General features: G+C 43.9%; 5 protein-coding genes across 16 annotated transcripts in view; 2 read left to right on the forward strand and 3 right to left on the reverse strand.

Moving 5' to 3' along the window:
* ppp4r4 (protein phosphatase 4, regulatory subunit 4) overlaps window positions 1-1,550 on the forward strand; it is a 47,112-nt gene extending 45,562 nt beyond the window's left edge. For 5 of the 11 annotated variants that reach the window (XM_047021832.1, XM_047021826.1, XM_047021831.1 and 2 more), the window contains one exon: window positions 58-1,488. In XM_047021832.1, the coding sequence (XP_046877788.1) occupies window positions 58-377 (320 nt within the window). In that variant the 3' untranslated portion in view covers window positions 378-1,488. Of the gene's footprint in view, window positions 1-57 lie in introns of all 11 variants that reach the window. The other 6 variants (XM_047021833.1, XM_047021834.1, XM_047021828.1 and 3 more) reach the window with 3 other exon arrangements.
* A 178-nt stretch (window positions 1,551-1,728) lies between these two features.
* Window positions 1,729-6,899, reverse strand: serpina10a (serpin peptidase inhibitor, clade A (alpha-1 antiproteinase, antitrypsin), member 10a). Its single transcript, XM_047021859.1, has 7 exons — window positions 6,736-6,899; window positions 5,942-5,987; window positions 5,350-5,655; window positions 4,810-5,103; window positions 4,298-4,571; window positions 3,920-4,058; window positions 1,729-2,457 (listed from the first exon to the last, which is right to left on the reverse strand). Exons 3-7 carry the CDS (start codon window positions 5,636-5,638, stop codon window positions 2,275-2,277), a joined length of 1,179 nt encoding a protein of 392 aa, XP_046877815.1. The 5' UTR covers window positions 5,639-5,655; window positions 5,942-5,987; window positions 6,736-6,899; the 3' UTR covers window positions 1,729-2,274.
* A 407-nt stretch (window positions 6,900-7,306) lies between these two features.
* On the forward strand, window positions 7,307-24,559 carry LOC124468853 (kinesin light chain 1-like). 2 transcript variants are annotated; one of them, XM_047021849.1, is made up of 14 exons: window positions 7,307-7,459; window positions 9,999-10,290; window positions 11,215-11,460; window positions 12,131-12,206; window positions 12,519-12,747; window positions 13,589-13,676; window positions 14,249-14,350; window positions 14,503-14,676; window positions 14,936-15,035; window positions 15,251-15,297; window positions 15,441-15,508; window positions 15,610-15,718; window positions 23,544-23,684; window positions 23,964-24,559. In XM_047021849.1, the coding sequence occupies exons 2-14, from the start codon at window positions 10,000-10,002 to the stop codon at window positions 24,123-24,125; spliced, it is 1,833 nt and encodes a 610-aa protein (XP_046877805.1). In that variant the 5' UTR covers window positions 7,307-7,459; window position 9,999; the 3' UTR covers window positions 24,126-24,559. The 2 variants fall into 2 exon arrangements, with proteins under 2 accessions (XP_046877805.1, XP_046877806.1); XM_047021850.1 differs by having other exon boundaries at window positions 23,562-23,684.
* Window positions 16,893-21,273, reverse strand: LOC124468864 (C-type lectin domain family 4 member M-like). Its single transcript, XM_047021866.1, has 6 exons — window positions 20,648-21,273; window positions 19,969-20,055; window positions 19,370-19,822; window positions 19,062-19,207; window positions 18,869-18,966; window positions 16,893-18,628 (listed from the first exon to the last, which is right to left on the reverse strand). Exons 1-6 carry the CDS (start codon window positions 20,715-20,717, stop codon window positions 18,484-18,486), a joined length of 999 nt encoding a protein of 332 aa, XP_046877822.1. The 5' UTR covers window positions 20,718-21,273; the 3' UTR covers window positions 16,893-18,483.
* xrcc3 (X-ray repair complementing defective repair in Chinese hamster cells 3) lies at window positions 24,502-27,948 on the reverse strand. The gene is made up of 7 exons (XM_047021864.1): window positions 27,589-27,948; window positions 27,165-27,302; window positions 26,823-27,035; window positions 26,430-26,584; window positions 25,882-26,094; window positions 25,593-25,639; window positions 24,502-25,463 (listed from the first exon to the last, which is right to left on the reverse strand). The coding sequence occupies exons 1-7, from the start codon at window positions 27,641-27,643 to the stop codon at window positions 25,235-25,237; spliced, it is 1,050 nt and encodes a 349-aa protein (XP_046877820.1). The 5' UTR covers window positions 27,644-27,948; the 3' UTR covers window positions 24,502-25,234.
* Between the last annotated feature and the right edge of the window lie 37 nt (window positions 27,949-27,985).

Consider the following 27,985-nt stretch of genomic DNA (forward strand, 5'->3'; position numbering starts at 1 on the left):
CTTCCCCTTCCTCCCCGTGACGCGCGTCTCTCTCTCTCTCTCCCGTCGCCCCCGCAGACGACTCCCTGCGCGGCCACCACTTCAGCGTGGCCTCCTCGTCCCTGTCCCCCACCCCGTCCTCCTCCTCCATGCCCGTCCTCATCCGCAGCAACGTCCCCAGCAGCCTGGACCACCGGAGCAGCAACACCCTGGACCTCCGGAGCAGCAACACCCTAGACCACCGCAGCGGCTCTCTGGACCACCGCAGCAACACGCTGGACCACAGGAGCAACGGGAGCAAGGACACCCAGTCCAGGAAGCTCTCACTGTGGGTTGTCACTCGCCGGCCATATGCCAGTTGCACCTCCGGCACATCCAGATACGGAAAGATTGGATAGGTGTTGAGAATGTGCCGGAAGCTCCGGCTAAACGTTGGCTATTTTTGTTAGAGCTATCCTTTTTAGATCTGTTGTAAGAAAATCAAAACTAGAATTGAATGTTTAAGCATGGAAGGGGGCTGGAAAGTTCCATCATAGCTGATCAAGGTCAAGCACCTATGAGTGAGCCAATCTTTTCAGATCTGCCTGAGGTGTCTCAGATTTGATGCCAGTTTGGTATTCTTACACCGGTCACTTAACATCCCCTCACTGATCGGAATAAACAAGCAGCACGTAGGAATTACCAGGCATGATTCCAGAGTAACTCCAAACCAATTGTTTCATTGACAATACATACATTGCATTATTTAGTATACATTCATAGCAGTTACATAGTACTTACCACTGCTAATTTTGTTTTCCAAGGCATAAAGCAAGCGCAAAGACTAAAAAGTGAGCATATGAGTGGTAAGTAGAACATAGAAGCTAACTGTACTGGCAACCAGGTAATTACATAGGCTGTTCCACTGACAGCGACTCTGATATTAGGCCTATGTAATAGTGTGTTCAAAACAATCATCCTCCAGTTAGGCAGCAATGAATACATGAATTGCATGGTGCGTGACATTTGAGTGATTTCCCATTGAAGTTGCTTGTTCAATCTCTGTTTCTAACCCGGCTGAGCAGAAACATCTTATAAACAGCTTATAAATGCTGAGTGGTTGTCGAAAAAATGCCACTTCATAATTTGGATTGTGGGGAAAACACGACCCTTTCCATACAGTTTGAATTACTGTCATTAAACAACTCCACGCCTTTTCTCTGGCCACAAACGCGGTTAAGAGCTCACTTTGGGTTGGAAAATTGAAACACTGAGACACACAGCTCGGCCGCTCGTTACCCGCAAAGTTCCAAATGAGAACCTGACCTGCTCCAGGCTTGACCTCCCTTGTGTCTTCCACTTCTGTCTCCAGGCAAAGGAAGTCCAACTCTTTCGGTATGCAGTCGGGAAGGGAGTGATGCTAGCTAGAGAGGGGTGAGGAAGAGATACCCCCTGACGAGGACCTTCCCCCAGAGGTCGAGGCCAAGTGATCACTACAACCCCCCCCCCCCCCCCTCCCCATGGGCCCTTCCATCTTTATCAAGTTGTCAAAATGCCTGTACCTCCTGCTTCAGAGTCAAGAAACAAGACTGGACACATAATAACAGCTTCCACCGGGCCCTCAGGGGCCAGGTCGGGAGCATTGTTCTTGCGCTAAATGGACACAAACCAACATCCCTCTCTGCCTTACTCACATATACTTGTAACATTACTTGTAACCTCTGATGTTCAGACAAAAAGAGAGCAATTCCAAACAAATATGTAACAGTATGTATTTTATTTGTATTTTATTTATTGGGCACATTTGATTTCTGTATTATAGCATGCTTTGCAAAAGTCTTTTCTTTATGTTTTATATTTTCCAAGTGGCTACAAGAAGCACTATGTATTTTTATGATTACACAATCCATCACCTTTCCTACACATGTAATTGGTTCTGGAAATTCTCCATTCCACCAATGAGATTGTGCCTGGTGCTGTGTAGCACCTGAGTGAACCGCCCACGCCAACCTTGAACACCCAATCAATAAACCTTATATTGAATATGTCTGTTTTTAATGAGCATAACTTGAATTAACATACGTAGATTAATTTAGATACATAGTAGCATTGTCAAAACAGGACTATATTTCAGTGATGATCAAAAAAATAACAAACGTTAAAAGGCATACCTTTCATCCTTAATTAAAATGTATACGAACGCCACAATACCTCCTGGATGATCCTTTGAAGTGCCCTCAGATTTCAAAAATCATCAAAATACATATGACAAAACAATATGAGTGAGCTGTTAATAAATTAGGCTGTTTCCAGCGGTCACTTCTTGGTGGGGTCCACCACCCTTCCCATCAGGAGGATGCTGCTGGTCATCTCATGGTAAATGAGGAAGAGGAAGGGTCGATTGATGGTGAGGCGAGGAGGAGGGCTGGTCAACATATCCATTCCTCCGCCTGGGGCGCCGCCTGTTTCGTCCGCGGTGATGGCTACCTTATGCACAACCTAAAAACCAAAATGTTAGCACGTTAAACGGGATCTCCGGCAAATAAACTATTTGTTTCACGACATGTTTGCGTTACTAAGACACCCCATTGCGTCACCGCAAAACACTTTCAGCTACATTAGCTGGAGGGAGAACCAAGTGGTAATGTTTCCATTAAGAACATGCTGCACACCATGACATTAGAAGGTGCAACACTTAGCTAATGGAACTCAATGAGTTTGTTCCCTGGTCCATCCGGCTGTAATGAGACCTGGGGAACTCGCCTATTGTCTGTATTAGACCTCTGATGTTTTTGAGGTTCTGCAGCTGAGTTCTGCCCTCTCATGCTGCCTCACTGCAGACATCACAATCTGGTTTACAACCAAGCTGGTAGTAGAAACAACCATTAGAATATTGCCATTGAGCCGAGGATACTATTGGTGACAAACAATGGATCGGAGGACAAATATGTAATATGGACATGGATGAATAATACATATTTTGTAATGACATGATGAGGAAGGAAAGCCAAGGCATGACAGGTAAAAGAAACATGAAGAAAGTAAAGAAGAAATTGAAAAAAGATTGGAGAGAATAATAACACTGCTGAAAATGGGACAAGGACGGATCGTCCCCTTCGTCTTCGTCTACCTCATACAAGATCTTCTCTGCAGCCTTCCTGCTTAGACTAAATTCAGGGCTAAGACCGCCGCTATTTTTTCATTGGAAAACAAACTAACGCGACCCCGTGTCGAGCAGACACGAGGAGATTTGGTCCCTCCTTGGCAAGACGTCTTTGCTTTCAGGGTGACAATTACCCCAAACAGTATAAAGTAACCACAGATGGAAATGCAATATGCTCTGTGAAAGAAGCCTGACAACGCAGACACAGCCCAGGCTCCTGCAGGGCATCTGCTCCTCTCCTTATCACTCTTCCATCTCCTCAGTCACTAACACATGAGTGAGAAGAGGGGGCCATGGGTCAAAAGACGTGACACATATGGGTGGGATAAGTACATACAGAGCACATGTCTATATACAATACACAGAGATAGGAACATCTCCCATCTGAGTTATGATGACTTCAAAAATACACAAGACTTAACAGGCTCTGCCCAATTCTTCAAAGTAGGGAGCTTGTGTATTAAACCACGGCCTAGCATTCAGCTAACTGTGTTAGGAACATTACAACATTATGATTCATTCCCCTTACCAACTATGAATGTATCTTACTTTTTACTGCACACACGTTTTTAAAGATTCTTATATGTTTACTGTATGCACCTGCCCACCAAAGTAAATTCCTTGTTGTGTAAACTTCTTGGCGATTAAACTTATTCTGATCTGAGCCATTTTACTTCATAGTTGCTTTTTGTTGTTTGCTTGGTGCTCGAGTTATTTTGCCAAAAAAGGCATGTTCAGTCCATGTACTTTACCTGATAAAAAAAGACAGGCAGAGACCACACACACACACACACTTGCCTCAGAGAGCATAAAGTCTTCTTGAACTCCTCCGATGGTAGACAAATTATCCGTGTCTTGGATGCCCAGGGCAGGAAGAACACCCTTCAGGGAGTATGACTGCTCCAGCAGGAACTTGGGCAGCTGGACCTCAAGCCTCCTGTGAAAGACAGGAAGTGATGTGACTAGCAGTGGCCAGTTATTACTTATGGTTTCAAGTTGTGTATTGATCATATTTTAAGGGACAAAAATGATGAATTGAATGCACAACCCCTTGAAAAACGGTGAAAAAGCTAAACAATTTGGTTTAGCCAGAGCAATGAACAAAGCCTGATTTCAAATATCAGTCCATGGGAATATGTCACCCAGATCTGCATCCACGACAATGATTCCACATACGTTCTCTTGAGCTTCATGACCCAGCCTTTGAAGCGGTCGGCAGAGATTTCCTCCTCTAGGGCCGTGCAGTCGGTGTTCTCGTCGGGCAGCAGGACCAGCATGGCGGCGCCTCCGGACATGGGCAGCTTCAGGACACCCAGTTTGAGGGAGGGGTCGTAGGCCAGGTGGTACTTGTCGGAGCGGAACATCATGGGCACCATGGCGATGTGGTACTTGTCCACGTAGAAGCGCTCGTCCTGGGTGAGGGTTGCGTTGAAGGCGAGGGCGAAAGGAACTGGCGAAAGAGCGAGCGTTTCATTCAAGTGAATCGTTGACTGATTCCGGAATAATCGACACTCAGAGCTATCTTCCCAAATAATTTAGATAAACAGGATTTTTATAAAACTTTTTTACGCTTTTTGAATAAGATTACTTTATATTTTTGTACTTATATAAAGTAACAGTAGGTTGTGAAAAACCTTGAAGAGTCCCCTAAATGCTCATTCCCCAAACCAAACCCGAGGTGTCCTCACCTTGAAAGAAGGCGGCGGTCACGAGCATCACCTTGGTCGCAGCGTCCGGTGAGGCGCTCAGCACATCCTTCACCTGCTCACCTGTGTTGCTCTGAGCAAAAGTGTTAATGGTGGTCCTGGCAGCCTCTGGGCTGCTGAAGTCCACTCTCACCACTTTCCCACCATACTTGTTCTGCACTAGCCCGTCATAATCTTCCGCCACGGTGAACTTCTGATCGACAGCTACGCCGACGGCCTGCTTCAAACCGACTTCACCGTTCTGGTTTAGGCTCAGCTGGAGACTCTCAAAGAGACCTACATTAGGAAAGAATAGATTTTAGGAAAAATATTTTTTTAGGTTTTAACCCTTTTTTTATTTTATAAAATAAATAAATACTTTTTTAAAATACTTTGAATGACTTTTAATACCAAAACAATAATCACATCATAGCTAAATGTTTGTCATGCCCATTTAAATCTAAGTAAATGATGACCCTGATTTCTGGTTTCTCAATCATAGATATAGAATTGACTTTGATCAAGAGGTCAAAGGGCAAATACCTGGAATCTTCTGGATGTCCATAGACATGAAACTGAGGGCCTCTGAGAGCTGCTCCCGCGTGGCTCCGTCTGCACCGCTCATCAGAGCGGCCAGGCCCAGGGACACGGTGATGGGAGACACCAGGACGTTGTCGTCCGTGCTGCTGGCGATGGCGCGATACAGACGGGTGGCAAAGTCGGAATTCCTGGTGCTGAGGTCCTGGACGTCAGCGAGGCTAGCGTCCTGCGCCACCAGCTGCATGGCAAGGAGCGGGAAGCAGGCCAGGAAGAGGGAGATTTGGTTGACCATTGTGCGGCGTGTGGTCCCTGGAGAGTAAAGAGTGTACACATCTATGAAGGGTCATCCGAACCTCAACTACAAGCAAACATTGCAGCTGTGGAACTTGGATCTTTTAATCAAATGTACAATGCATTTCAGAGGGTTATCAATATTGGATGGACATTTCCAAATTGGAAATCGTTTTTTTTTGGAATATCGTTTTTATGAGTAGCTATTATTACAGTGTGAATTAATGAATTGCCAATTGCAAGTTAAAACATTTTAAAACACATATGCATGTAGGCTATTTATGATTATACTAGCATTACTTACTCTTCTGTTGTCTGAATCCCACTTAATATTGATAGATGACGTCACACTATTTAGAAAGACAAAAAACACTTTCAGTTGTTGGCTGCTGTGAAACCCTGTTTGCAGATTATAGAAAGTATGAAAAATAAGCTTTGACATGTTTGACATGTTGATGAAATATGCATAGATGTGAACTCTATGCATGCAATGATCCTTTGTGTTCGTTAACTTGTTTGTCTAATGCACAGGCCCAAAAGTCTGTTTCATTGCATAAAAAGGTTAGGTGGCGCATTAGATTTGCGATGCTTTAATACAGGGGTGTCGAACTCCGGTCCTCGAGGGCCGCTGTCCTGCATGTTTTAGATGTTTCCCTGCTCCAACACACCTGATTCAATTAAAAGGGTTGTTATAACGACCATTCATTCGAATCAGGTGAGCTGGATCAGGGAAACATCTAAAACATGCAGGACAGCGGCCCTCGAGGACCGGAGCTCGACACCCCTGCTTTAATATTTAACACGGCTGCTCAACATGGATGGTATACTGACGCCATAGCCTACGCATCCTTCATACTATAGATGGAAAGCTACGGCCAAATGTAAACAAAAACACCCATTCTCTACTTGAATGTCTTCGGAATTGTAGTTTTCAGTATGTTTTGCTTTAGCATGAGCAATTAATAGATAGCCTACAAATAACAACAGCGAACTGTTATCTTCTATAATAAAATGCAGACGCCCAAATGACAAACACTCACACAAACACAGTACGTAGCTAGCTAAACACAAACGACGTAGACAAGTATGTCTACTTACATTGTTTGTCAAGTATGATACTATGTCATTCCTTTAAAATGTTGATTCTAGCACTAAACTGGTTGCTGCTCACGAAGAAGGCTGTACGTCGATTTGAGAAGGATCGATGTTGCCTTTCATTTGCGGCATTCTCGTTCAAAATAACGCTATGAGCGTAAAGACCTTCTCAACTGTACTGCTCATTGAACACAACAGATGGCGGTAGGTTTCCTCTTGAACACATATCTGAACTACTCACGATATAACTAATGTCGCTTGCACGGCACCTCATAATATAGGCCTACTGTAGCGTACATTATTGTATCCCAATAAACTGCATTCACTTTTTTTTATCGTTGTGTCCCTACTTTATATCTCGATGTTTGGGCCAGGTTTCTTAACCAAATGGGTTTTTTTTTTTTTGCTTAACAATCGATTTTTATTTTCCAGGCTATTTATAACAACCACATTGACATGCTGCAGGTGGACCACGACAGCTAACACTGATTGTAATATTGTCTAGGTTAATTCATGCATTGGTTTACAATTGGATGTTGTAGGGCGGAGTTATTGTATTGACGTTTCCTACTGCTTCTGCGGGGCCGGGGGGCAAAATCCAAATGAGTGAAATTTAAAGCAAGTTTAGGGTTCCTGGGCTACAACACGATCTCTGGAAATAATGACCATAGTTGAAGGAACAACTTGTCTTTATAATTGCAGGCTAAGGAGATAACTACATCACGAGGTAAATTGATTTTCTCATCTGATGTTCAGTAGCCGTGTGAATTGTCTATTAATGTGCCGCACTCTTTTTCAGCTAGTCCATGGGATCAATTGTGTCCGTGATAATCCAGCAATTATATTAATTATCTTTGAAAGAGAAACTGCACAAGATAAATATTGTTTCAGAGAAATGAATGTGCCACACAGAACAAATGAATAGGCTATTTGAATACATATTACATAGGCTGCTATCTATATAAGATTAACATGATTAAGTGTTAGTACAGTTCTTGTTTCGTGATGTTCGTACGAGTTTATCCCGGAGTTCACCCAACTAGGGCTAACTGATAATTAGTCGCCTAGTTTCTTTGCCAGATATGCAGTCTTTGACAGTGCAGCCCTCTGTCTCAGCCAAGCTATTCTCCATGCTTTTAGTATTCTAACTAGAGCATGTGGGAATCATCTTTTTCCTTGGGATTCTTCAGGAATTCTGCCTGTTCTCAGTGGAAAGGGTAAACAGGACTTGAAGCCATAGAATGTCGACCTGTAGGGGTTTGTAAATCTGTAGGCTACTCTGCAGATTGAAGGCAGGGAAGTCTAGACATTTCTTTGAGTCAACAGGTAGACTACCTATTATGGGTTGTTTCTCTGCGTCGGAATATTTATGCTTTACGATTTTTTGTGCGTTAACATCAAATTATCAATATTATTATACTTTTAACTTATTTCGAAAGTTATGTTAAGTTACACAGGTCTATTACATTACCAATATGTATTTATTATGACTATGAAAAAAATGCATTCTGGAAATATTTTTCCATTATCTGGGCAAACAGCATATTCCCCCAGTTCCTGAGTTTCTGAAGTCGACACGCTGTGACTCAAGTAATCTAAAAGTTAAAAAGGGGGCTTTGCCCCATATGCTAGTCTTTCCAGTTCTGTGACATGCCATACTGTTGCTTAGTCACAGGGACATACAAATCCATGCAACGTGAATGAGACAGCACTGCCTCTGAGGGTGTGGGGATAAAGTCCCCCAGGGGGCTGGCCCTGTGCCAGGTTTTACTTTGTAGCTTTTAATGGGCAAAGGTTAGGGTATGGGGGCGAAGTGCCAACATGGCCACCAGAGAAGGCCCAAGGTTGGCTGGCTAAATCTCAAATGAAGCAAGCTTTGTGGACATCAACTCCTTTAGTCCTGTGCAAGTCAAGTGGAGCCATACGGTGCACAGGGAGGTATTAGAACTGAAAATGAAATCAACCTCCTTTTTGGTTTGGGTCCAGATATGAATGAAAGGGTTACTAAAATTTCTTCCGTATAGCAAAGCAAAAGCATGGAAGCATTCTTTGTCCTGGGAAGGAAGGGAAATCAGAGTGAGCATGCATATTTGATCATGTATTAATATCCATGTTCATTTTGGTCTTCCATGTGTACAGTGCCTCTGCTTCTTACCAGTCAATGTCCACACGATTCAAACATGTACTTATGCAACAGAAGTGAGGCGTTTGGCTTGAATCAAACGTTGTGGCCTGCTCTCCACTGAGTCACTAACTTAGGTGCACTCCCCCTCTCATTCACGAGGACTTTCGTCCAGCTGTCCTAGTAACTGTTGGCATGGAAGTCTTTGTTGCTGGTGACTAATAGCTTGGGAGCGGGGTGGACAATGTTATCTATCACCTTATCGTCCTCCCCAGCGAAGACTTGCCTGGACAATCAGGATCTTTTAGGGATGTTACGACACCTATAAATGAAAGTGCATGTTACAGTTATGAATCCATTTTATGTTTTACAATCATGTGCATGTTAATGTGTTCTCAAATGCAATGGACCAGAGGTTATGTCGTCGGTCAAGGATACCAAAAGTACAATATGACAACAGGAAACAACAGTGAAATCCTACAAATACGACCAGGCCGGACGTGCCCAGAACAGCTCCTCTCCTCTAATGAGATGGTTTGTGGTGGGTTCAGTTTTCTCTCCTCCCCCATTATGACTAATTCTGCCCCAAATCAGAAGGGGAGGGGCCGTATAATGGGTCGGTCAGCCCATTGTTGTGTCCCCCGTCCACAACAGCGTTCACAAAAGCATTCTTTGGGTTTAGCCGGCGACCCCCCAGCGGGGGGGTCAGGCAGCTACAGGCAATATCTCATTTTAGCTGAGAACGACACTAGTTTCAGATGGTGTAAATGTATTGGAAACAAATATTTTATTTTGAACTAAGTTTGAAGTGGGTGAAAAGTCGTGTGCTTTTTTTGTGCTACTGACTTACGGTTAAGTGGTTCAAACTATGAATCTGGGATTTTGGGGGGGGGGATATGGATTCTGCTCAGATGCAGTTTGCTTACTCCTTGGTCTTTTGGCCCTCATTCAAACGTATCGTTTTCGCTCGACTGAAGTGTCACTAAACTGTCACTAAACGAATATGAACATCAACATGAACAGCGATCCTCTCAAGGATAACAAACGTGAATATTTGTGGCGAACGACTTCACGCCACTTTCAAAGCGCTTGATTGGAACATATCCCTAACACCCCCTCCCGTCTTGTCCACATTCTGTCCTAGGATGCATGAGAATGCGCCCGCCCTTGTGGTCCCTCAGACGGCGTTGCCCGACAGACTCTCCCAGGATGAGATGCTGGCCCAGACCAGACAGGTGATCCAGGGCCTGGAGGCTCTAAGGCAGGAGCACCACTCCCTCCTGGAGGGCTTCCTGGGAAGCCTGAACTGCCTGGAGGAGGGGGGGGAGAAGGAGAACACTGACCCCCATCATGAGGACCGATCCCCGGCAGAGGACAAGGCCCAAGGCATCCGGAGGTCTTTGGAAACCCTGGAGCTGGGCCTCAGTGAAGCTCAGGTTAGGCACTTTGTTGTGAGAATCTCTGGAAGACCAGCACGGGCCTTGAAAACACCATTTAGTGTGGGTTTCTAATGTGACCATAACTCAACACTGTGCCTGACCCTATGGCACTTTTACTCAAACAGTCCTAACCAAAGCTTGAAGTTAAATGGTAAAGCTTAAGGATCCTATTTGTTGCAGTGCAGCCAAGCTATCTTTGTCTGTGAACAATTAGCATGGTGCTGTCAGAATGTACGAGGGTTAGGGTTGTCATGCAGTGACAGAACTATCCAGGATGTGTTCTGAGCTTGGCTACTTCATGTTGTGGTATTTTCCAAGTTGTCAGACAGTCCTTTTATTTTCATTTCACCCTCAGCCTGTCTGTCTGTTCCCCTAGTTTATGTCGCTCTCTGCAGTTTTGTCACTCCAAATGTTTATCTTCACCCTCCTCATTCCTTCTCTCTAACCTTAACTGTGAGAGAACTCATATATTACTACATATATACTCATATATATTAATTCATCTAAGGCCACCCAGTGACAGAATTAGCCTTAACATTGTTCTTGAGATAGTTCCATCTTCTCAACAAAAACATTCAGTGTCACTGATGAATACTGGCTGATGAATACTCAGAATGTCGTTTTCAAGTTCATCAAGATTTGAAACAGTTACCCAAGATTGTTCAAAAGGTTTGTGGGACGCCAAAGAGAGAGCGTCCCGTTAAGGATAAACTCGAAGGGGCTCGGGCAACTTCCTGCATGTCTCCCTAGCTCTCTCTCTCCCTGTTTACCTGTCTCTCTCCGTCTGTCTTTGTCAACATAAACAAACGCCTAAAATGAATCTTAAAGCGATATAAAGTTCGAAAAGTTTAGGGGTCAAGAGAGATTCACAATCCCTACCACACCAATCCAGGTTGCTACTGAATAAAACCTCTCCAAAAGGTGTTGCTAGCCCTGTCGGCCCACCTGAGCTCAGTGGAGGCGGAGCGCCACAAGCTCCGCGCCCAGGTGCGCCGGCTGTGCCAGGAGAACCAGTGGCTGAGGGACGAGCTGGCGGGGGCCCAGCGGAGGCTGCAAGAGAGCGAGCAGAACGTGGCGCAGCTGGAGGAGGACCGGAGGCACCTGGAGTTCATGAGCCGCCTCAGGCGCTACGACGACGACGGCGGCGGCGCCAGCCTCTCGACCTCGGTGCGCCGCAACACCTGTTCCACACATGGAGCACTTCATGTTACATATGTCCGAAAAGAATTCTTTCTTTTTGTATTTAAAACCATTTTAAAATCCTAATGTTCTTCTTTCCTGTGGCAATAATGATTGATAGTATTGAGACTGCCCGCACTAGTGCTGCAGACATACTCAAAATTTAATTCACTCATTTTTAATGGTATTTTCCATAATACCCCATAACTATTCGAAAACACACACACTAACATAATGTAGATATTGACTCATTTGGATCTTTTGGTGTTAAAAAGGAATCCCATGGTCCAGTAGAACTGGAATAAAATGAGTTTTTCTAAAGTTGGTGGCAAGATGCTTTACAAGGATAGACTCTTCACAGATGGGTTGACGGAAATAGAATGTTTGAACACATTCCCAACCAAACACCTTGGTTCCCAGAACAATCCATCATGCCTACAGATACCATCCCAACATCTCCTGGATCAGGACTGAAGGGCTCTTTTATCTCCAAAACATTCCAGGAGCAGTCCAAAAACTACACTGAACAGTCGTGAATCCTTTTTGGGGTTTCTCTGTTAGCAAGCATTGAGGTCTCAGGTCAATGAATCACAATGCACCAAGCTTCATCCTGTTATGTTAAGATAGTTTCAATACTTTTCTACTTTTGATTCACCAGGGAGAAAATGACTCTAGCAAGGAGACACTGGAAGACCTCTTCCCAAATGAGGAAGAGGAGGACCAGGGCCATGCCAGTAAGCTCTGGGTGGGATGTGGAATTAGAGACATTACATAAATGTAACCAAATCAAAAATCCTCTATGGTATTAAGATGACTTACAGTGGCTCGAAAACATTCCCATTCTGGAGCCTGTTATTTCGTTACAGTAAAGCTAGAAGCTACAGCAAATAAAATGTTTGCAATCATAAAAGTAATACAATTACTCCTGCCACTGTACTCATTTGTTTATCTCAAATTGCATCAGTTTGAAGTTACAAAACCGATAATTTAACCTGAGCTTTTGAACTCATTTCTTCTTTTCTGTTTTTCATGTTCTGTTTTTCCAGTTCAGCAGAGCAGCTGCAGCGCGGGCATGGCGGCGGCCCAGCAGGGGGGCTACGAGATCCCGGCCCGCATCAGGACCCTCCACAACCTGGTGATCCAGTACGCCTCCCAGGGCCGCTACGAGGTGGCCGTGCCCCTCTGCAAGCAGGCCCTGGAGGACCTGGAGAAGACCTCTGGCCACGACCACCCCGACGTGGCCACCATGCTCAACATCCTAGCGCTCGTCTACAGGTGAGGGTGAAGGGGGAGGGTCCACGCCAGGTTAGCCACCCGCTCACTGATCCCAGGTGAGGGTGGAGGGTCCACGCGAGGTTAGCAACCCGCTCACTGATCCTCTTATTTCCATCCCCCCTCCCCCTCCTCATTTTCGAGGCGGACCAAGCAGGAAACAAGTTGACCATTTTCATAGGTTTCCCACAGAATACAATAGGTTAGCAAGGCTAAGCTTTCAAATAGGAGTGTCTGCAAATACAGAGCGCTAATATCAGGTGTCGCATCAGAGCAGAGTTGCACGTTATAATGTAGGCCGTCTAGTTGTATTGGGAGGCCTCTCTGGGAGAAAGCCGCATGCACATGATCTAAGTGTCTTTTTTTGCACCTGTACCTGCACCTACCTGACAACTTAAGCCATTCCATTCACAGTAGTAAGGCTGGATAAAGCTCCTTACCATAGGGTCAATCTGTTCCACAGCAGAATCAATCTGTATGTGTTCATCTGAAGTAGAAAAGTAAAGCTAGAGAATTTATGTGATAAAATTTCACAAATCATTGTTATATCTGCCAATGTATTCGGTAAACATAGCCTAATGATGTAAGCCTATTGATGTATGCCTAAGGATGTATGCCGAAGGATGCATGCCTAGAGTAAAAAAAAACTATCCTACTGGAGATGACAACTCCCTTTAAAGCAAATGGTGGGACTCAACCTGACTTAAACCCTGAAGGACAGTGACTTACTCCTCTGGAATAGATACCCAGTAGTTGTTTACACCGGCCATGCTCTGGCGACCCTTAAGGTTTCCTCGGGGATACCACGGTAACCAAGCCCTCTACCCCTCTCCTTGACTTCCAGAGACCAAAACAAGTACAAGGAGGCAGCCAACCTGCTCAACGACTCGCTGTCCGTACGGGAGAGGACCCTGGGCAGGGATCACCCAGCCGTGAGTGTGTGTGTGTGTGTGTGTGTGTGGGGGGGGGGGGTGAGGGTCTGTATGTTAGTGCAGGTGAGTGTGTTGCAGGAAGTCCATGCTAACAAACCAATGCAAGGTGTCCAAGTGCACCTGTGGTCCAGATGACATTCCACTGAACAACTTAAATGGCCTTGGCAAAAATTCAGATTTCAACTGTCTGAAATCAATTGGAAAAGCCCCCTAATATACAGGCAAATAGTCTCACTTCCAAGAAAAAAAGATGTCTGTATTTGGGTCTACTACTGGTTCCAGGAATCCTGGCTCTTTGGAAGATGACATAATCTACCATGAAACCACCTGTTGTGTTTTCTCAGCTCTGTACTCAAAGTGACTGACCTGGAGGTTGTATTTGTGTTGTTGGCCCCTCTGCTCACACTGACGCCCCCTCTCCTCTCCTCTCTTCTCTCCTACGCTCTCCTCACCTCCCCTCTCCTTTCTACTCTGCTCTCGTCTCCTCACCTCTCCCCTCTCCTCTCCTCTCTCCTCCGCTCACCTTTCCTCTCTCCTCCCCTCTCTTCCCCTCTCATTTCCTCTCCTCTCAGGTAGCCGCTACGCTCAACAACCTGGCTGTGCTCTACGGGAAGAGTGGCCGGTACAAGGAGGCGGAGCCTCTGTGCAAACGAGCACTGGAGATCCGAGAGATGGTGGGGGCTCACGTTTATGTGTGTGTGTGTGTACTGGGTAAATGGGAATACTTATACAAGGCAGTCTGTGCAGATCCACATTCAACATTGATAAATGTACAGCCTTACATCCAAGCCTTCTCGCTGTCGTCAATGTGTTCCTGTGCACCCAGATGTTAGGTAAGGAGCACCCCGATGTGGCCAAGCAGCTGAACAACCTGGCCTTGCTGTGTCAGAACCAGGGCAAGTACAGCGAGGTGGAGCAGCACTACCAACGAGCCCTGCACATCTACCAGATCAGACTGGGCCCCGACGACCCCAACGTGGTCAAGACTAAGAACAACCTGGTGAGAGGCCCGCCACGGGTTTCATTCTGCTAAATGGTTCCCCTCTCTGTGCGCCCATTCACGACCCTGTAGACATCAGAGGGCACATCAGCGGCGCCGTGGGATACTGTGAGGTGACAAATGAGGCCACATGGGAGACAACCGCTCCAAGGATGAGGAATTTCCAATTGCGTTTCGCTAGAGCAAGATGTTCTGAGGAAGGATGTGCTACTGTGCTTCATGTGCGATGCTTATGAGAATCGATGTCATCCCCTCTCAGGCGTCGTGTCACTTGAAACAGGGGAAATACAAGCAAGCAGAGGCACTGTACAAAGAGATTCTCACTCACGCTCACAAGAAGATGAACGATTCTACAAATGGTAAACGACAGTGCTTACGGACACATTCACATATGCATTTGTGCTGCTGAATGGCGTTGAAACAGTATATCTCCATGTTTGAATCATCTTCATAATAAATTTAAGAAGTCTCCTTGCAATAAATGATTAGTTACTTGAATATGATTTACTAGCCGTTGCTTGTCTGATAATACTTGACTAGTAATGTGTCTCTTTCTGACTGTCTGTCCATCCAGGAGAGGACAAACCTATCTGGATGCAGGCGGAAGAGAGGGAGGAAAATGTGAGCACTTTGTTTATAACTCTTCACAAGTTCGTTTTTTCTTTTTGGTCTCCTTCTTTGGTTGGGACAAGAACAGTTCCTAGTATCAAAACCTGTGAAGTAAGTCGGTGACAATCCAAACAGTTGGGATGTGTTCCTCTCAGGGCAAACAGAGCGACGTCCCTTCTTTAAAAAAACGAGGAGTCTGGGACAGAACGGGCACTATCGACAGGTCAGTCCTCCACACCTCCACCGTCAAATCCATCCACAGTTCCCAGGGCGTCTTAGAAGCAGACGACCACATGTCCCAAGCTCCCTATCCTGTGCCCACAGTGCCGTCATGACGAGCACCCTGAGGAACTTGGGCGCCCTCTACAGGCGGCAGGGGAAACTGGAGGCAGCCGAAACGCTGGAGGAAGCAGTCACCGTCAGCCCCAAACAAGTATGTCTGGATTTAATGTCAGATAGGTCATTTAAAGCTACGCTAGAGTTCTATTGATGAAGACCTGCCTGCTTGTACTGTTGCACTGCTGGTTGAGACTCAACACACAAATGATATTCTACATTTGACAAATGATATGTGGCATCAAACTGACATGATAAGATTATATAAAACTTTATGGACCCAACAGGGAAATTTGTATTGGACTCCATGCTGCAGTTTATCCCTGCAAAAAATGTGTATCCACGCCGTTAGAAAGTGCAGGGCTCACCTGGTGATGTAGTAGTAGTCATCTTTATCGTCATTCGCTTTCACTTTACAGTAAAAAAGAACAAAATGTTGTTTCAATTGACTCAGAATAGTGCAGTGATGTACTTACATAAATAAGTGGGTTACTACACTATCTATAAAAACCTATGTGTAAAAAATATATTACATATATTACAGCCTTTATATATATGAAGCTGTGTATAAAAATGCAATTAAAATATTTGTACAAAAATACTACATAATTACAAAGTTTAGTGAAGCAGTCCTGTAATGGTGTGTGAGGGGAGATAGGGGAATGGTTATTTTAAGTTCAGGAGTCGTATGGCTTGTGGAATAAAGCTATTGCAGAACCTGGCTGTTGTGCATCGATAGCTGCGGAACCTCTTTCCAGAGTTCAGCAGTGAGATTAGTCCATGGTGCGGGTGGGAGGTGTCCTTGTTGATGTTATGAGCCCTGGTCAGACAGTGCTTCTTTGCAGTATCCCGTATGGGAGGAAGTAAAGACCCGATGATTTCCTCACCACCCTCTGCAGGGACTTGCAGTCAGAGGCACAGCAAGCTCCATACCAAACTGAGATGCAGTTGGTTAATATGCTCTCTGTGGTGCCTCTGTAAAAGATGGCTAGAATCGGAGGGGGGAGGAGTGCTCTCTTCATCCGTCGCCGAAAGTGCATGCGCTGCCGGGCTCTCTTTACAAGAGCTTTGATGTGATGGGATCAGGTCAGAGTGTCTGTTATCTGTACCTCCAGGAACTTGGTGCTTCTGACTCTCTGTACTGCTGTGTTGTTGATGAGGAGTGGTGTATGACTGGGCTGGCTCCTCCTGAACGCAACGATGATCTCCTTAGTTTTGTCAATATTCGGGGTCACATTGTTGGTTTCACACCAGACCACCAGATGTCTCACCTTCTCTCTGTAGGCCATGTCGTTGTCATCATGAATAAGGCCCACCACTTGAGTGAGGAGATTTTAGTTTTTTTTGGCACTGGTATAATTGTAGCAGTCTTAAAACATGATGGTACCACAGCCTGGATCAGTGAGGTGTTGAAGATGTGTTGGGCTCACCTGGTGATGGTCCTGTATCTGGATTCTTCTTGTTCCCCTCAGGTATATTTACACACTGATCCATCTCCATGATACTCGCTGATATTATTGGATTCATCTGACTAGCAGTGACCTTGTTGGTTTGAGGGATGTTTTGCAAACTTACATTTCTGTATGGCAGCAACTTCCTACTGTGGTTTGTCAAATCTAGATCCTACCACTCCCAAAGGCCTATTGTTATAATTGTGTGGTTTAAGCCCAATTTATACTTAGGTCGCAGACACTTTTGAAAAGGTTGCCGACAGAAATGGCGTCACGGTCGACACTTTAAACCTTCGCTTGAAAGTGTTGCCTACCTTTCTACTGGCGCTGATGTCGTCACATAGTGTCGCGCAAGTGTGATTGGCTAGATAGACGGCAGGCGTCGTTGACTGCATTGTTTTGAATTTTCGGTGAACGCTCAACATCTGTTTAAGATGGAAGGAATAAAGGAGAGATTGGCAGAGCAAATTAGAACATATCCACACCTTTATAATGCCTCTCAAAATTAGCTAGAGCCATTTTCACCGATCGATCACCGAGGCTACAAAGCGTAAACAATGTAACCATAGCTATGTGTTTGCCGAAGTATAGGCCTAAATGCAGCAGCCTGAGCGACACTTTTTTTTTTCGTCGGCGACCATTTCAAAAGTATCGGCGACATAAGTATAAATAAGGCTTTACTTATCAGATGTCAAACACACAGTTACTTCCTGCTATCAGTTCCCCCCTTCCCATACTGTAGGTTCTAACAGTGTTTGGGTGGACCAAGTCCAGGAAAGGTCAGTAATTACCAGGCACAGTACAAAGTAACCACATCTTAGATGCCAGGTATGGTGAACAATAATAGTAGCTCATACACAGTTCAACAATAACATCTCAACAGCAATATTACATTGTTATTGCTGCACTGTGCTATGCAAAAAATGTTGTACATCAAAGATCTTGTTAGTTCCTGGTTAGGAAGGGGGATAGAGGAGAGCAGCACATTCCAGGTACAGTACATTAGCAGTCATTTATTTCCATGATAGAGGACATAGAAAGCAATATAGTAACTAATATTGTACCCTGGTTTAATAGTTAAACAGTGAATATAAGGTTTAAAGCAGCCATGTCAGATACAACTAAACTCAGTCTGTCCTATAATTACTCTACCACAGAAACATACTCTACAGTCTACTTGAAACAGGAAGCTACCATCTTACCAGATACCCAAACATGGTTCCTGCCGTCATAGCTGACATACGTTTGAAGGGATACAAATAAAAAAATAAAAATGTTTTCTTCGGTTGTCTTTCTTTGAAGGAAATTAGTCTTTTAGCAGACATTTGCCTGTACGGGCTACAGGCCAATACATTACTTTTAATCCAGCTACAACACACTGATTTTTTTTATTTTTAAATGTGCACAAGTTCTAAATCTCACAAACCCAGTTTCTTTGGAAGTGACATGGTTCATCATTCCAATTCATTATATTATTATCATCCCTCAGTGGTCGAATTTCAACACAACCTTCTGGATTTCCCTCAAAGTTGTTAGGCTCTCCCACGGTCCAGTACCTACATGAACACAAACAGGAAACGGGCTCAATCTGTTGGAACTGAAGGGACTTTTTTGACTGTACTTGTGTTTGCAACCCACTTACATAGTGGCATATTTTGAAGGAAAAGCACAAAAATGCATTTACATGTTTCTGGTTGCAGAAAATAGACTCATACTATGGCCGGCGGTAGTCCACCCCAACCTAAAAAAAAACGGTTTCAAAATGTAATGCAACCCTGAATCCTGTTCTAACATACCCTATGCTCACTGTGGAACCATCCACCCATTGCCATATTCCATTTGAGATCTCAGATAGACCAATCCAGACTCGTAGTTTCAGTTCCGTCAGACTTATCTGTGGATTAAGACAAGTTTAAATCACAAAGAAGCAGAAATGTATAGATTTATTAGTCAAAGTATTGAATCGTTTAAGGAACAACTGTGTCTCACCTGTTCCCGTACACTGTTTATGATCACCAAGCGTGCTCCTCTTCGTGTGCAGTCCTGACGGCTCTCCTCCCAGGTCTTCTGCTCAGTTGAGATGTAATAACAGCTGGAGTCCAGCCTTGTCCATCCGTTGTCACATAGCCTATATGCTGAGTTTTAGTTACAAAGACATGATAAATATACATGAACTCATTTTCAATGGTGGATTCTCACCAAACATTATATCCTCAAATAATTTAAATGAGAGAATGTTGGAGACCTGCACTCATATACTGTAAATAACATAAATATAATTACTTTGTTTTACTCACCCCCTATCCTGGAATTTAATTGTCTTTTTTGATCGGACAGCTTGTCATTACCAATTTGTAACTGACGTATTTCATTGACCAGCCTGTCATAACCAATTTGTAACTGACGTTTTTCATTGACCAGCCTGTCATAACTGTTTTGTAACTGGCCTTTTTCATTGACCAGCCTGTCATAACTGTTTTGTAACTGGCCTTTTTCATTGACCAGCCTGTCATAACTGTTTTGTAACTGGCCTTTTTCATTGGCCAGCCTATCATAACTGTTTTGTAACCGGCCTTTTTCATTGGCCAGCCTGTCATAACTGTTTTGTAACTGGCCTTTTCCATCGGACAGCTTGTCATAACTGATTTGTAACTGGCCTTTTTCATTGGACAGTTTATCATAACTGATTTGTAATTGGTGTATCTCCTCAGTCTGGTTAATTTGTGACTTGTCCGTCCAATTTCTCCAATCTGAAATGGGAAAGAATATCTCAGGTGTCTCTAAAATGTAATGGTGTAACAAATCAAAATTCAACATGGAAATCCCCCCCCCCCCACCAAAATCTGGAGACTCAGAGAATGAACTACAGTATACATCTCTATCATTGTCAACCTACAGATGAGGCGTAGAGAGATGTTGAGGGACACTTGCAGGACACACAGCAGCCCAAAGCTCACAGCGACTACTGTGATGACCCAACTTCCTGTGGTAGAATCACACATAGTATGCACAGGTTAACACTGGTGTGGACAAAAAAATATACCATTCCATTGGGAAAGTATGGTTTGTTGAATGCTTAGAATAACCGCTACATATATACAGTACTGACTAAGGTATAACGATACACCCAGCTCACGATACAATACGTATCACGATACTGGGTGTACGATACAATACGTATCACAATATTTTGAACAACATTTTAAATGAAACCGAAATTCAATTAACAGATTTATTTCCAAAACATTTTCTATAATTTTCTTTGTTGTACATATAGTATATTTTGTTGTACATTAGTTAACTCAGTTCAAGCGATTTTTATGAATGCAATGAATGCACGCATGACGCAGTTGCAGAGTAGGTTGCGCTTAGGTAGCTCAACAAATAGAATCAAACGGACATAATATTGTAAAAATATTGCCATAACTCTACGAAACATATTGTTAAATTTGTATTGGGATATATAGTTCTACAATATTGTTACACCCCTAGTACTGACACAACCCTATCTCAAAATGATATATCTACATGTCACACTTACATGATAACTACGCTTTACAAAGTGCAGGGCTCACCTGGTAATGGTCGAGTGTCCAAGTTTTTTTTTTTCGCCTCAGGTACATTTACATATTCACCCATCTCCATGATTCACGCTCAATTAACCAACTAGTAATATTCTGATTTGTTAGTTTAACTACCGGGTTCTATAAGGTTACAATCTGAACAACTCCTCTTTCGTCTTCATCTCTCTTGTGGTCAACACCAAAAACTCCCTTTGGAGATTTCTCAACTCACAAGTCAAATGTTCCAACACATGCCTTCCCTTTTTTTCTGGGATGATTAAATTAAATTTCAACTATTTTACTACCACTAATGAATCTACACACATTGCTCAAAAGCATGTTCGTGCATCAGAGGCATTATCAGAAATGGTCATTAGAAAGACTATAATAAGTAAGAAAGTAATAAGCAGTGATTACATTCAGATAATGCAATGATGCTTGGTTGATGTGGACACTGTGTTGCTCAAAACACCAAAAAAGGAAGTGGAAGTATTAGTTTATCTTCAGATCTGTTTGCTTCACAGTGCGTTTGATCTTACACATACACTTAAAAATACACACGTACACAATGAAATAGAGTTCAAAAAGCTAAAATAGGTATTATTAAAAGAGTCATCTAGCAGACACTCTTATCCCGAGGGACTTACAGTAAGTACAGGGACATTCCCCCGAGGCAGGTAGGGTGAAGTGCCTTGCCCAAGGACACAACATCATTTGGCAAGGCGGGGCATCGACCTTCTGATTACTAGCCCAATTCCCTAACTGCTCAGCCACCTGCCCTCCCCTGTTATAACCCTGATGAGCGCACTATTTTAAAGAGCCTGCAGGATCTTAGCACGCAGGGCTCTCTAAACTGTCCCCCCTTCCAGCCCACTGTCTCCCCCCCCTCTTCTCCCCCCCCCCCCCTCCATCCAACCATCCTCCTCTCCTTCTTCTCCAGTAGGCACCAAAAATGGCACCACATGCATACACACATTTCCCTGCGTTATTACTGCCTGCGGGATATTTGCTCTCTCTCCGTGGTTTCCCCTGGTCCCTTTGGGAGCCTGTGTGCCGCTCTGTAGCATTTGTTTTTGAATGATCTTGTGAGAGAACGCAAGGCGTCTGAAACTGCATACTACAGCGATCGGGGGAGCAGGGGTGCTCACTGTTTAAAAAAACTAATGTATGAAGTGATTTCATGGCATTGCGTGATAAAGACATAATGTATGTGTGAAATGTGTCATGTCGATATGGTGTTAAAGGGGGAAAACGGGGTGAGCATGTTCATTGATTGTGAAGCACTCATATGGTATCGTCCAGAATAAAGGTGTTAACTATCATGATTAAACTCAGCTGCAGTTAGCTCTTAGCCTGGCTGCCAGACCAACTTCTCCCCGCCCCCAAAAATAAATTTGGTCGGGAAGTTGGGTCTGGAGGGTCTCGTATTGGGGACCAACTACAGAAAACCAGAATCTGGGCAAACCAATGAAATTGCCAGGGCGGGCTTTATACGATGATGGACAGATGATCAACAGTAACGTAATCACCCACGACACAAAAGAGCGCTTAAGTTGAATTCGTTTTGAACAAACATGGCTACCGCTGGAGATCTGGGATGTTATGATTCTGCCATCAAGTCTGTTTTAGAAGACATCGACAGCGCATTAATTTTGAAAGAGGAACAGAGAGACGCAATCAAGGCATTTGTCGATGGAAAATATGTTTTTGCCGTCCTTCCTACGGGAATCGGTAAAAGTTGAATTTCTGTTTAAACTCTGTTGCTCTGATTGGTTGTAGATCTATCCAATTGAGCGAAGAGGCATTTGTTTTCCAGGCTCGTTTGAAACACGCCTCGTAGTCAAAGCCCAAAGCCCAACGGAGAGTTCTCAGACTCATATTCTGACTAGAATTATGAGTATGACAACGTCAGGCTAGTTAGCTCTACCTATCTTGCTGAAAAATAGATCTGGACAAACATGCATCTTGAATTGTAGATTTACATGACAACACAGGTTATTTATTTGAATGAAACACAGTCATGAACATGCAATAACGTTAGCCCCATTGCCAATAAACTAAATCATGGCATGTTCTACCGATGCTAGATACAGGCAGGATACGTTAGCATTGCTAATAACTGTCAGTGTCAGCGACAACATCATACTACAGCTTGCGGCTGTGATGAACATAAGGTCGGAACAGCACCTCTTTTCAGCAACAGCTTCATAGCAAATCTTGCTTTACATTGTCCCAGGTTTTCAAAACTGTCCTCGGTGAAATGGTTTGAGCAAATGTGTAATTGAGGGTCGAACTGCACAGGGATCTTCTCATAGACAAACACAGCCCGTCGAGTGTTTGGTTCCTTAGGAATACTCTGAAAAGTGTATTCCATGTACAGCTTGGAACACTGCATTTACCACCGTAGTCCATTTTCGATATGCTAGAAAAACGTTCTTCTTTGTAATTCCGGTGGAAGTACACAGAGCAGCATCCAGCAAATGTTGGGGCGTGACAAAGGTACAGACCAGAGCCAAAAAAAGTGACTGGCGTCAGTTCGGTGGCTTTTTCAAAACCTAACGTTTTACAGCATAGGAAAGGGGTGTCAATGGACTTTGAGGTTCACTGTATGTCCATTTTACCCACTGAACTGTTGTTATTCAACTGTGACAAGGTAAATTAGGTTCTGCAATCAATGACCACTTTAATAAACTTGACTACAGTTGTATAAAAAATAAAAGTATAGCATATTTGAATTGAATAGAAGAGTACAAAAAACGGATTTAACATGTATGTACTTTCTTTGTGATCCCAATAAGCAGGTCAAATTGTACAGATGTGTTTGCTTGCATTGATCTCATCCCAAACACATTCAGTGGATAACTGTTTTGTCTTGCATGTGTGTGTGTGCACTTGATTCGGACCAAAGCCCTGTGTGTCTACGCAGAAGGGAAGTGATGCAGCACAAATTCAGAAGCAGAGCAGCAGTGAGTCTCTCAGCTCGGAGGTGATGGTGAAATATGACCTACACGGTGGAGAAGAAGTTAGCATGAGCCTGGAATGGAACGGGGTAAGGAGATCCAATCAGAGAACAATAACGGGCCGAGCTCCAATATTAAAGTCAACTTCAACTCAGTGTTTTTAGGACCATCGTTTAAAATAAATGTTTTACAATACGTAGAACTTGTCTGATAACCATTCTCATCATCATCCAGTATGTGCATTTGTCCTCAACAGACTGTGTGTACAGTATGTGTGTGTGTCTTCACCAGACTGTCTGTACAGTATGTGTGTGTACACTATGTGTGTGTACAGTATGTGTGTGTGATCCATGCTCCATCTGCCTCAGGATGGTCTGGGCTCTTTGAAGCGCAGCGGCTCCCTCAGTAAGATCCGCGCCTCCCTGCGTCGTAGCAGCGAGAAGCTGGTGCGGAGGCTCAAGGGAGCTGGAGGGGGGGCCAGCCCTGGAAACGGGGCCGCACGGAGGGTTGAGCCCAAACTCCCCGAATAGCTGTGCCACAAACCCATGGAAGTGTCACGAGAGAGGATTTTTTTTCCCTGTGGTTTTAAGAGGAGAATGTCGGGATATTTTGTCATGAAAAACAAGTCTGACCATTCGGTCTGCACAAGTGTTACCTTGGATGAGACCCGTGAGGGTTGCTTGTTTGAGTTGCCTATTTGTATCTTCCAGCATTTCATTGAGTCAGTCTAATAAATGTGAAGTGTGGGTGCCGACCCACTGTCTTTTGAAGGGTTTAGCATTTTAACCACTGTTGGGATACTCACTACATTGCTGTGCGTGGCCAAGTAAAATGCTGACAGACAGATGAAAATTAAAGGGTTAAAGAGACTGCAGATTATTTAGACACAACAAAATGAACAGTGCATTGCCTTTTTACCAAGTTGCCATTTTAATGTCTCGCTAAGTTCTTGTCTTTATATCAAATATATTAAATCATACTAGTGTCGACTGAGTGGATCCATGTATTTTACCTGCAGAAGGAGTGAGTCATCCTTTTTCAATTATTTCAAATAAATATGTTGTAACCAGACAGTAATTTCTCTGGCTCTTCGTTTTTTAATATCAAATGCGTGTCAACAGACAGAGAAAATCCTTCCCTGACTCTAGGTTTAATGTTGCATTTGATGATTAATATCTAGCATTTGTACATTAATGAGGGGAGTTCTTAAAAAATGTATTTATTTATCATGCACACATTCTTTCGGTAGATTATGCATGATGCTTGGTAACCAGAGGAACAAGTTCAAAATCTGATAAAAGCCCAAATATTGTGACAGAACATAGTGCTAAAGAGGAATGATAAAAAAAACTAAAAACTAAACAACAATCTATGTTTTCCCTTGTTACATGGCTTATAAACTTTGACACCGTTAGGATCCTGTGGTAAAATATGAGGCATCGGTCTTTGGTTGTACCACCTTGCTAACTGGCAAACTACCTCTAGTTAACACCTTTAACCATGTTCATTACCCATATAATTCAGGAAGGGATAGTGAAATTGGTAGTGATCAGCATTACAAAAAAAATCCTTGCTCACTATCAAAGAGAATCTTCTTGAATTCCCATCAGATCAATGTCTTTGAGCCAATCTGAATACGTCACTGACCAGGGTCTGTACTTGACAGTCCTCTCACTCCTTCTTCATAGACCCCACACAGACAGCCAGCCTGGGGCAGATGGGGAGCAAACACCACCTCCAGCCTGCGGGGGGCGCTATCCTGGGTTCCTGAGCCCGTGCTGCCCTGCAGGCGTCTCAGCATCAGTCTCACCAGCACCAGGTTGGCCCAGGCCATGCCTAGAGCAGGCAGCACCTTGCTGTTGACTAGACTGGGGGACAACAGTGATTATAGGCAGGCTGGCGGGCACACAAACACACATAAGCACATGACAACTGAAGACACATTCATTGGTCTTACACTGTTAACGATGCTTGCATTGATCGGGACTGGTGCTTACCCAAAATTGCAGCGTGCTCGATCCGAGTCGTCGATAACATCAGTCACCTAAGAAGGAAAAAAACATGTTCGTTCAATAAACAGGCCTGCACTTTATGAACATAACTAATCGAAAGGGTAAAAGACAATTCACGGTTCATTATGACCAAAGGTGCGATAGATGATTTCATGTAGAAAACAACATCCACTACGCTTTTACATGGCAAAGTGATGTGTAATGGAGGATACAAAAGGACTTTTGCTCATGTATGCTGTATACCGTTGGAATACATACGACAAGGCCCGTCTACCTGGTTGATGCACAGGACGGGCGCATTATAACTGTGACTCAACCGGTGGAGAGTGCCAGCCAGGGTCTGCATGTGGCGGGCTCTCTCTGCCGCCTCGTCCGCCTGAAACTCGCTGCGGAACAATGCGGCCACCGAGTCGACCACCACCAGCCTCACCAGGCCTCTGGAGAGCAGGACGGGCACCCGCTGAGACACACAGACCTGCAGCGCCCCCTAGCGGGAACACAACACGACACGGCAGAGTCAACACATCTATTCGGTACGTTCACTCTTGAACACAGGATTTGATCAATCTGGATAGTCGACAGTCAGAGAGTAGAACAATGGTTTTAGCAGTCATGTTTAGTAACCCACAGCTCTTATTACACCAACATTTGAAAATAAGTCAGTCATGATGTTACAATGAATATTCATGTATTTAAATAGTGTTGCACCTTACCAAAAAATAATAAGAATCATCTTTCTTTGAATTGGAACACAATATGGGTAACATTGAGGGAGTTCCATCGCTAGGGGTCAGTGTGACTACTGCTACATTAGGGTCTTACCAAATCAGCGGCGTGCTCTATGTAAATATTGTCCGAGAAGCGGATACTGCGGATGAGGGTCTGCGGGAGCTCCGGCCTCAGCAGAGACTGCTGGGTAATGAGCTGTCGGAGTCGCTTGATGGGAAACGAATCCTCTGTGCAGATATAGACAGCACCTACATGTGCAGAAACACAGAACATACTATGTTCATGTAAAGATGATCAAATGGTAGAATGAATCTTCAAGGTGCAATGAATCTTTCTGAATGCTAAATGTAGCCTGCCATAGTTTCCATAAAAAGGATTAGGAACAAGTACACAACTTCTTAGCTTAACTCTTAACTTGTTTACGTAAGGTACTACAGGTGCCTTACAATAAGCACGTTAAGATGGTGAATTCACCATTACACTCACCTGAACCAAGCCCCCCATACTCTTGAGGATATTGTACTGAAAGACTAAGCTGCAATCCAAATTGGGTCTTCCCCGTGCCACTCTCTCCTGCAAGTTCTGTGATGCCACTCAAAGGGATACCACCTCGTAGGAAGGAATCCAAAACAGGGCAGGCCAAAGTCAATCTGTGCCCGGGCTCCAAAGAAAGGCATTCACCGCGCTGTAGTTGTAAGGCTGCAAAGTTATCGATAAATATCAGCAAGTAATTCAGTGTTTATAATAATAACTAGTCGTTTGCAGACACGTTTTAAATGGAAGCAGTTTTGCTATTTAGAACATATTTGTAATGTATACATCTCTTACCCGTTGTAGGTGGACGTCTGCGAAGAGAGGCAGCAACAACTGCAAGCAGGTGTTTGACGTCGGACTTGGACAAGTTGGCAAGTCGCTGAAGATCAGGACCCGAATGACAGAGAATCTCTCTTGCTGATTTAAAGTTGGCTAAGAAGTGAAAACATCATCACAATTGCTTTTCTACGAAACACTTTGTTGGAGAATAGTTCCACCACACTTAGTTCAACGAGTAATTGAACAAGTGGAGTGGGCTAAAGGTTGCTATTTAATTAGGCTGCAGGTCCTATTTGCAACTCCAGAAAGTATAATGTATAATCAGATCATTTTTAAATATCAGTCATGTAACTAATTAACGTTATGATTTACCTTCCCAACCCAACACTGACAACACAAACATTGTAGGCTATGACGAGAAACTGCTTGCATACTGTACCTTTCTTTAAACCGGATATTATTCTCGGACTGAGCTCCAGATCTTCCCAATTCATATTTCCACAAACATCACGTCTTCTTGACTGTACAGCTACACCGCCGAGGAGGTTTGCATAGCACTAATGAACCAATAGTCAAATTGAACCTGCTTCCTAGCTATGAATCCCCTTTCGTTTACGTTTTAGCAGTGTTTACGTAGAGTGGAAGTAAGAATACATTGAAACAAAATGAGTTTAGAGACAGAGTAAAAGTAGAATCTGAGCCTGTTTAAGAATTAGACATTATTAGACATTCTCTGGTAGAATAGAGACCTAATGACGAATATGTTATGCTTGGACCGTCGCAGAAATTCTTCAAAACACCCGCCAATGACATCATCATATCGCGCACTCTTTGTC

This window comes from Hypomesus transpacificus, chromosome 6 (genome assembly GCF_021917145.1).
Source record: "Hypomesus transpacificus isolate Combined female chromosome 6, fHypTra1, whole genome shotgun sequence".
Lineage (NCBI taxonomy): Eukaryota > Metazoa > Chordata > Actinopteri > Osmeriformes > Osmeridae > Hypomesus > Hypomesus transpacificus.

Excerpts from the sequence above, each read along its gene's own strand:
- serpina10a (XM_047021859.1), bottom strand. The coding sequence starts at position 5,638 with ATGGTCAACCAAATCTCCCTCTTCCTGGCCTGCTTCCCGCTCCTTGCC. Across the intron at positions 5,104-5,349 it reads GGACATCCAGAAGATTCCAG|GTCTCTTTGAGAGTCTCCAG; the intron begins GTATTTGCCCTT and ends TTCCTAATGTAG. Across the intron at positions 4,059-4,297 it reads GTCATGAAGCTCAAGAGAAC|GAGGCTTGAGGTCCAGCTGC; the intron begins GTATGTGGAATC and ends TGTCTTTCACAG.
- LOC124468853 (XM_047021849.1), top strand. The coding sequence starts at position 10,000 with ATGCATGAGAATGCGCCCGCCCTTGTGGTCCCTCAGACGGCGTTGCCC. Across the intron at positions 14,677-14,935 it reads TCAAGACTAAGAACAACCTG|GCGTCGTGTCACTTGAAACA; the intron begins GTGAGAGGCCCG and ends ATCCCCTCTCAG. Across the intron at positions 15,509-15,609 it reads AGAACGGGCACTATCGACAG|TGCCGTCATGACGAGCACCC; the intron begins GTCAGTCCTCCA and ends CTGTGCCCACAG.
- LOC124468864 (XM_047021866.1), bottom strand. The coding sequence starts at position 20,717 with ATGGAGATGGGTGAATATGTAAATGTACCTGAGGCGAAAAAAAAAAAC. Across the intron at positions 19,208-19,369 it reads ATTAAATTCCAGGATAGGGG|CATATAGGCTATGTGACAAC; the intron begins GTGAGTAAAACA and ends ACTAAAACTCAG. Across the intron at positions 18,967-19,061 it reads TAAACAGTGTACGGGAACAG|ATAAGTCTGACGGAACTGAA; the intron begins GTGAGACACAGT and ends CTTAATCCACAG.
- xrcc3 (XM_047021864.1), bottom strand. The coding sequence starts at position 27,643 with ATGAATTGGGAAGATCTGGAGCTCAGTCCGAGAATAATATCCGGTTTA. Across the intron at positions 27,036-27,164 it reads CAGACGTCCACCTACAACGG|CCTTACAACTACAGCGCGGT; the intron begins GTAAGAGATGTA and ends ATAACTTTGCAG. Across the intron at positions 26,095-26,429 it reads TAGAGCACGCCGCTGATTTG|GGGGCGCTGCAGGTCTGTGT; the intron begins GTAAGACCCTAA and ends TGTTCCCGCTAG.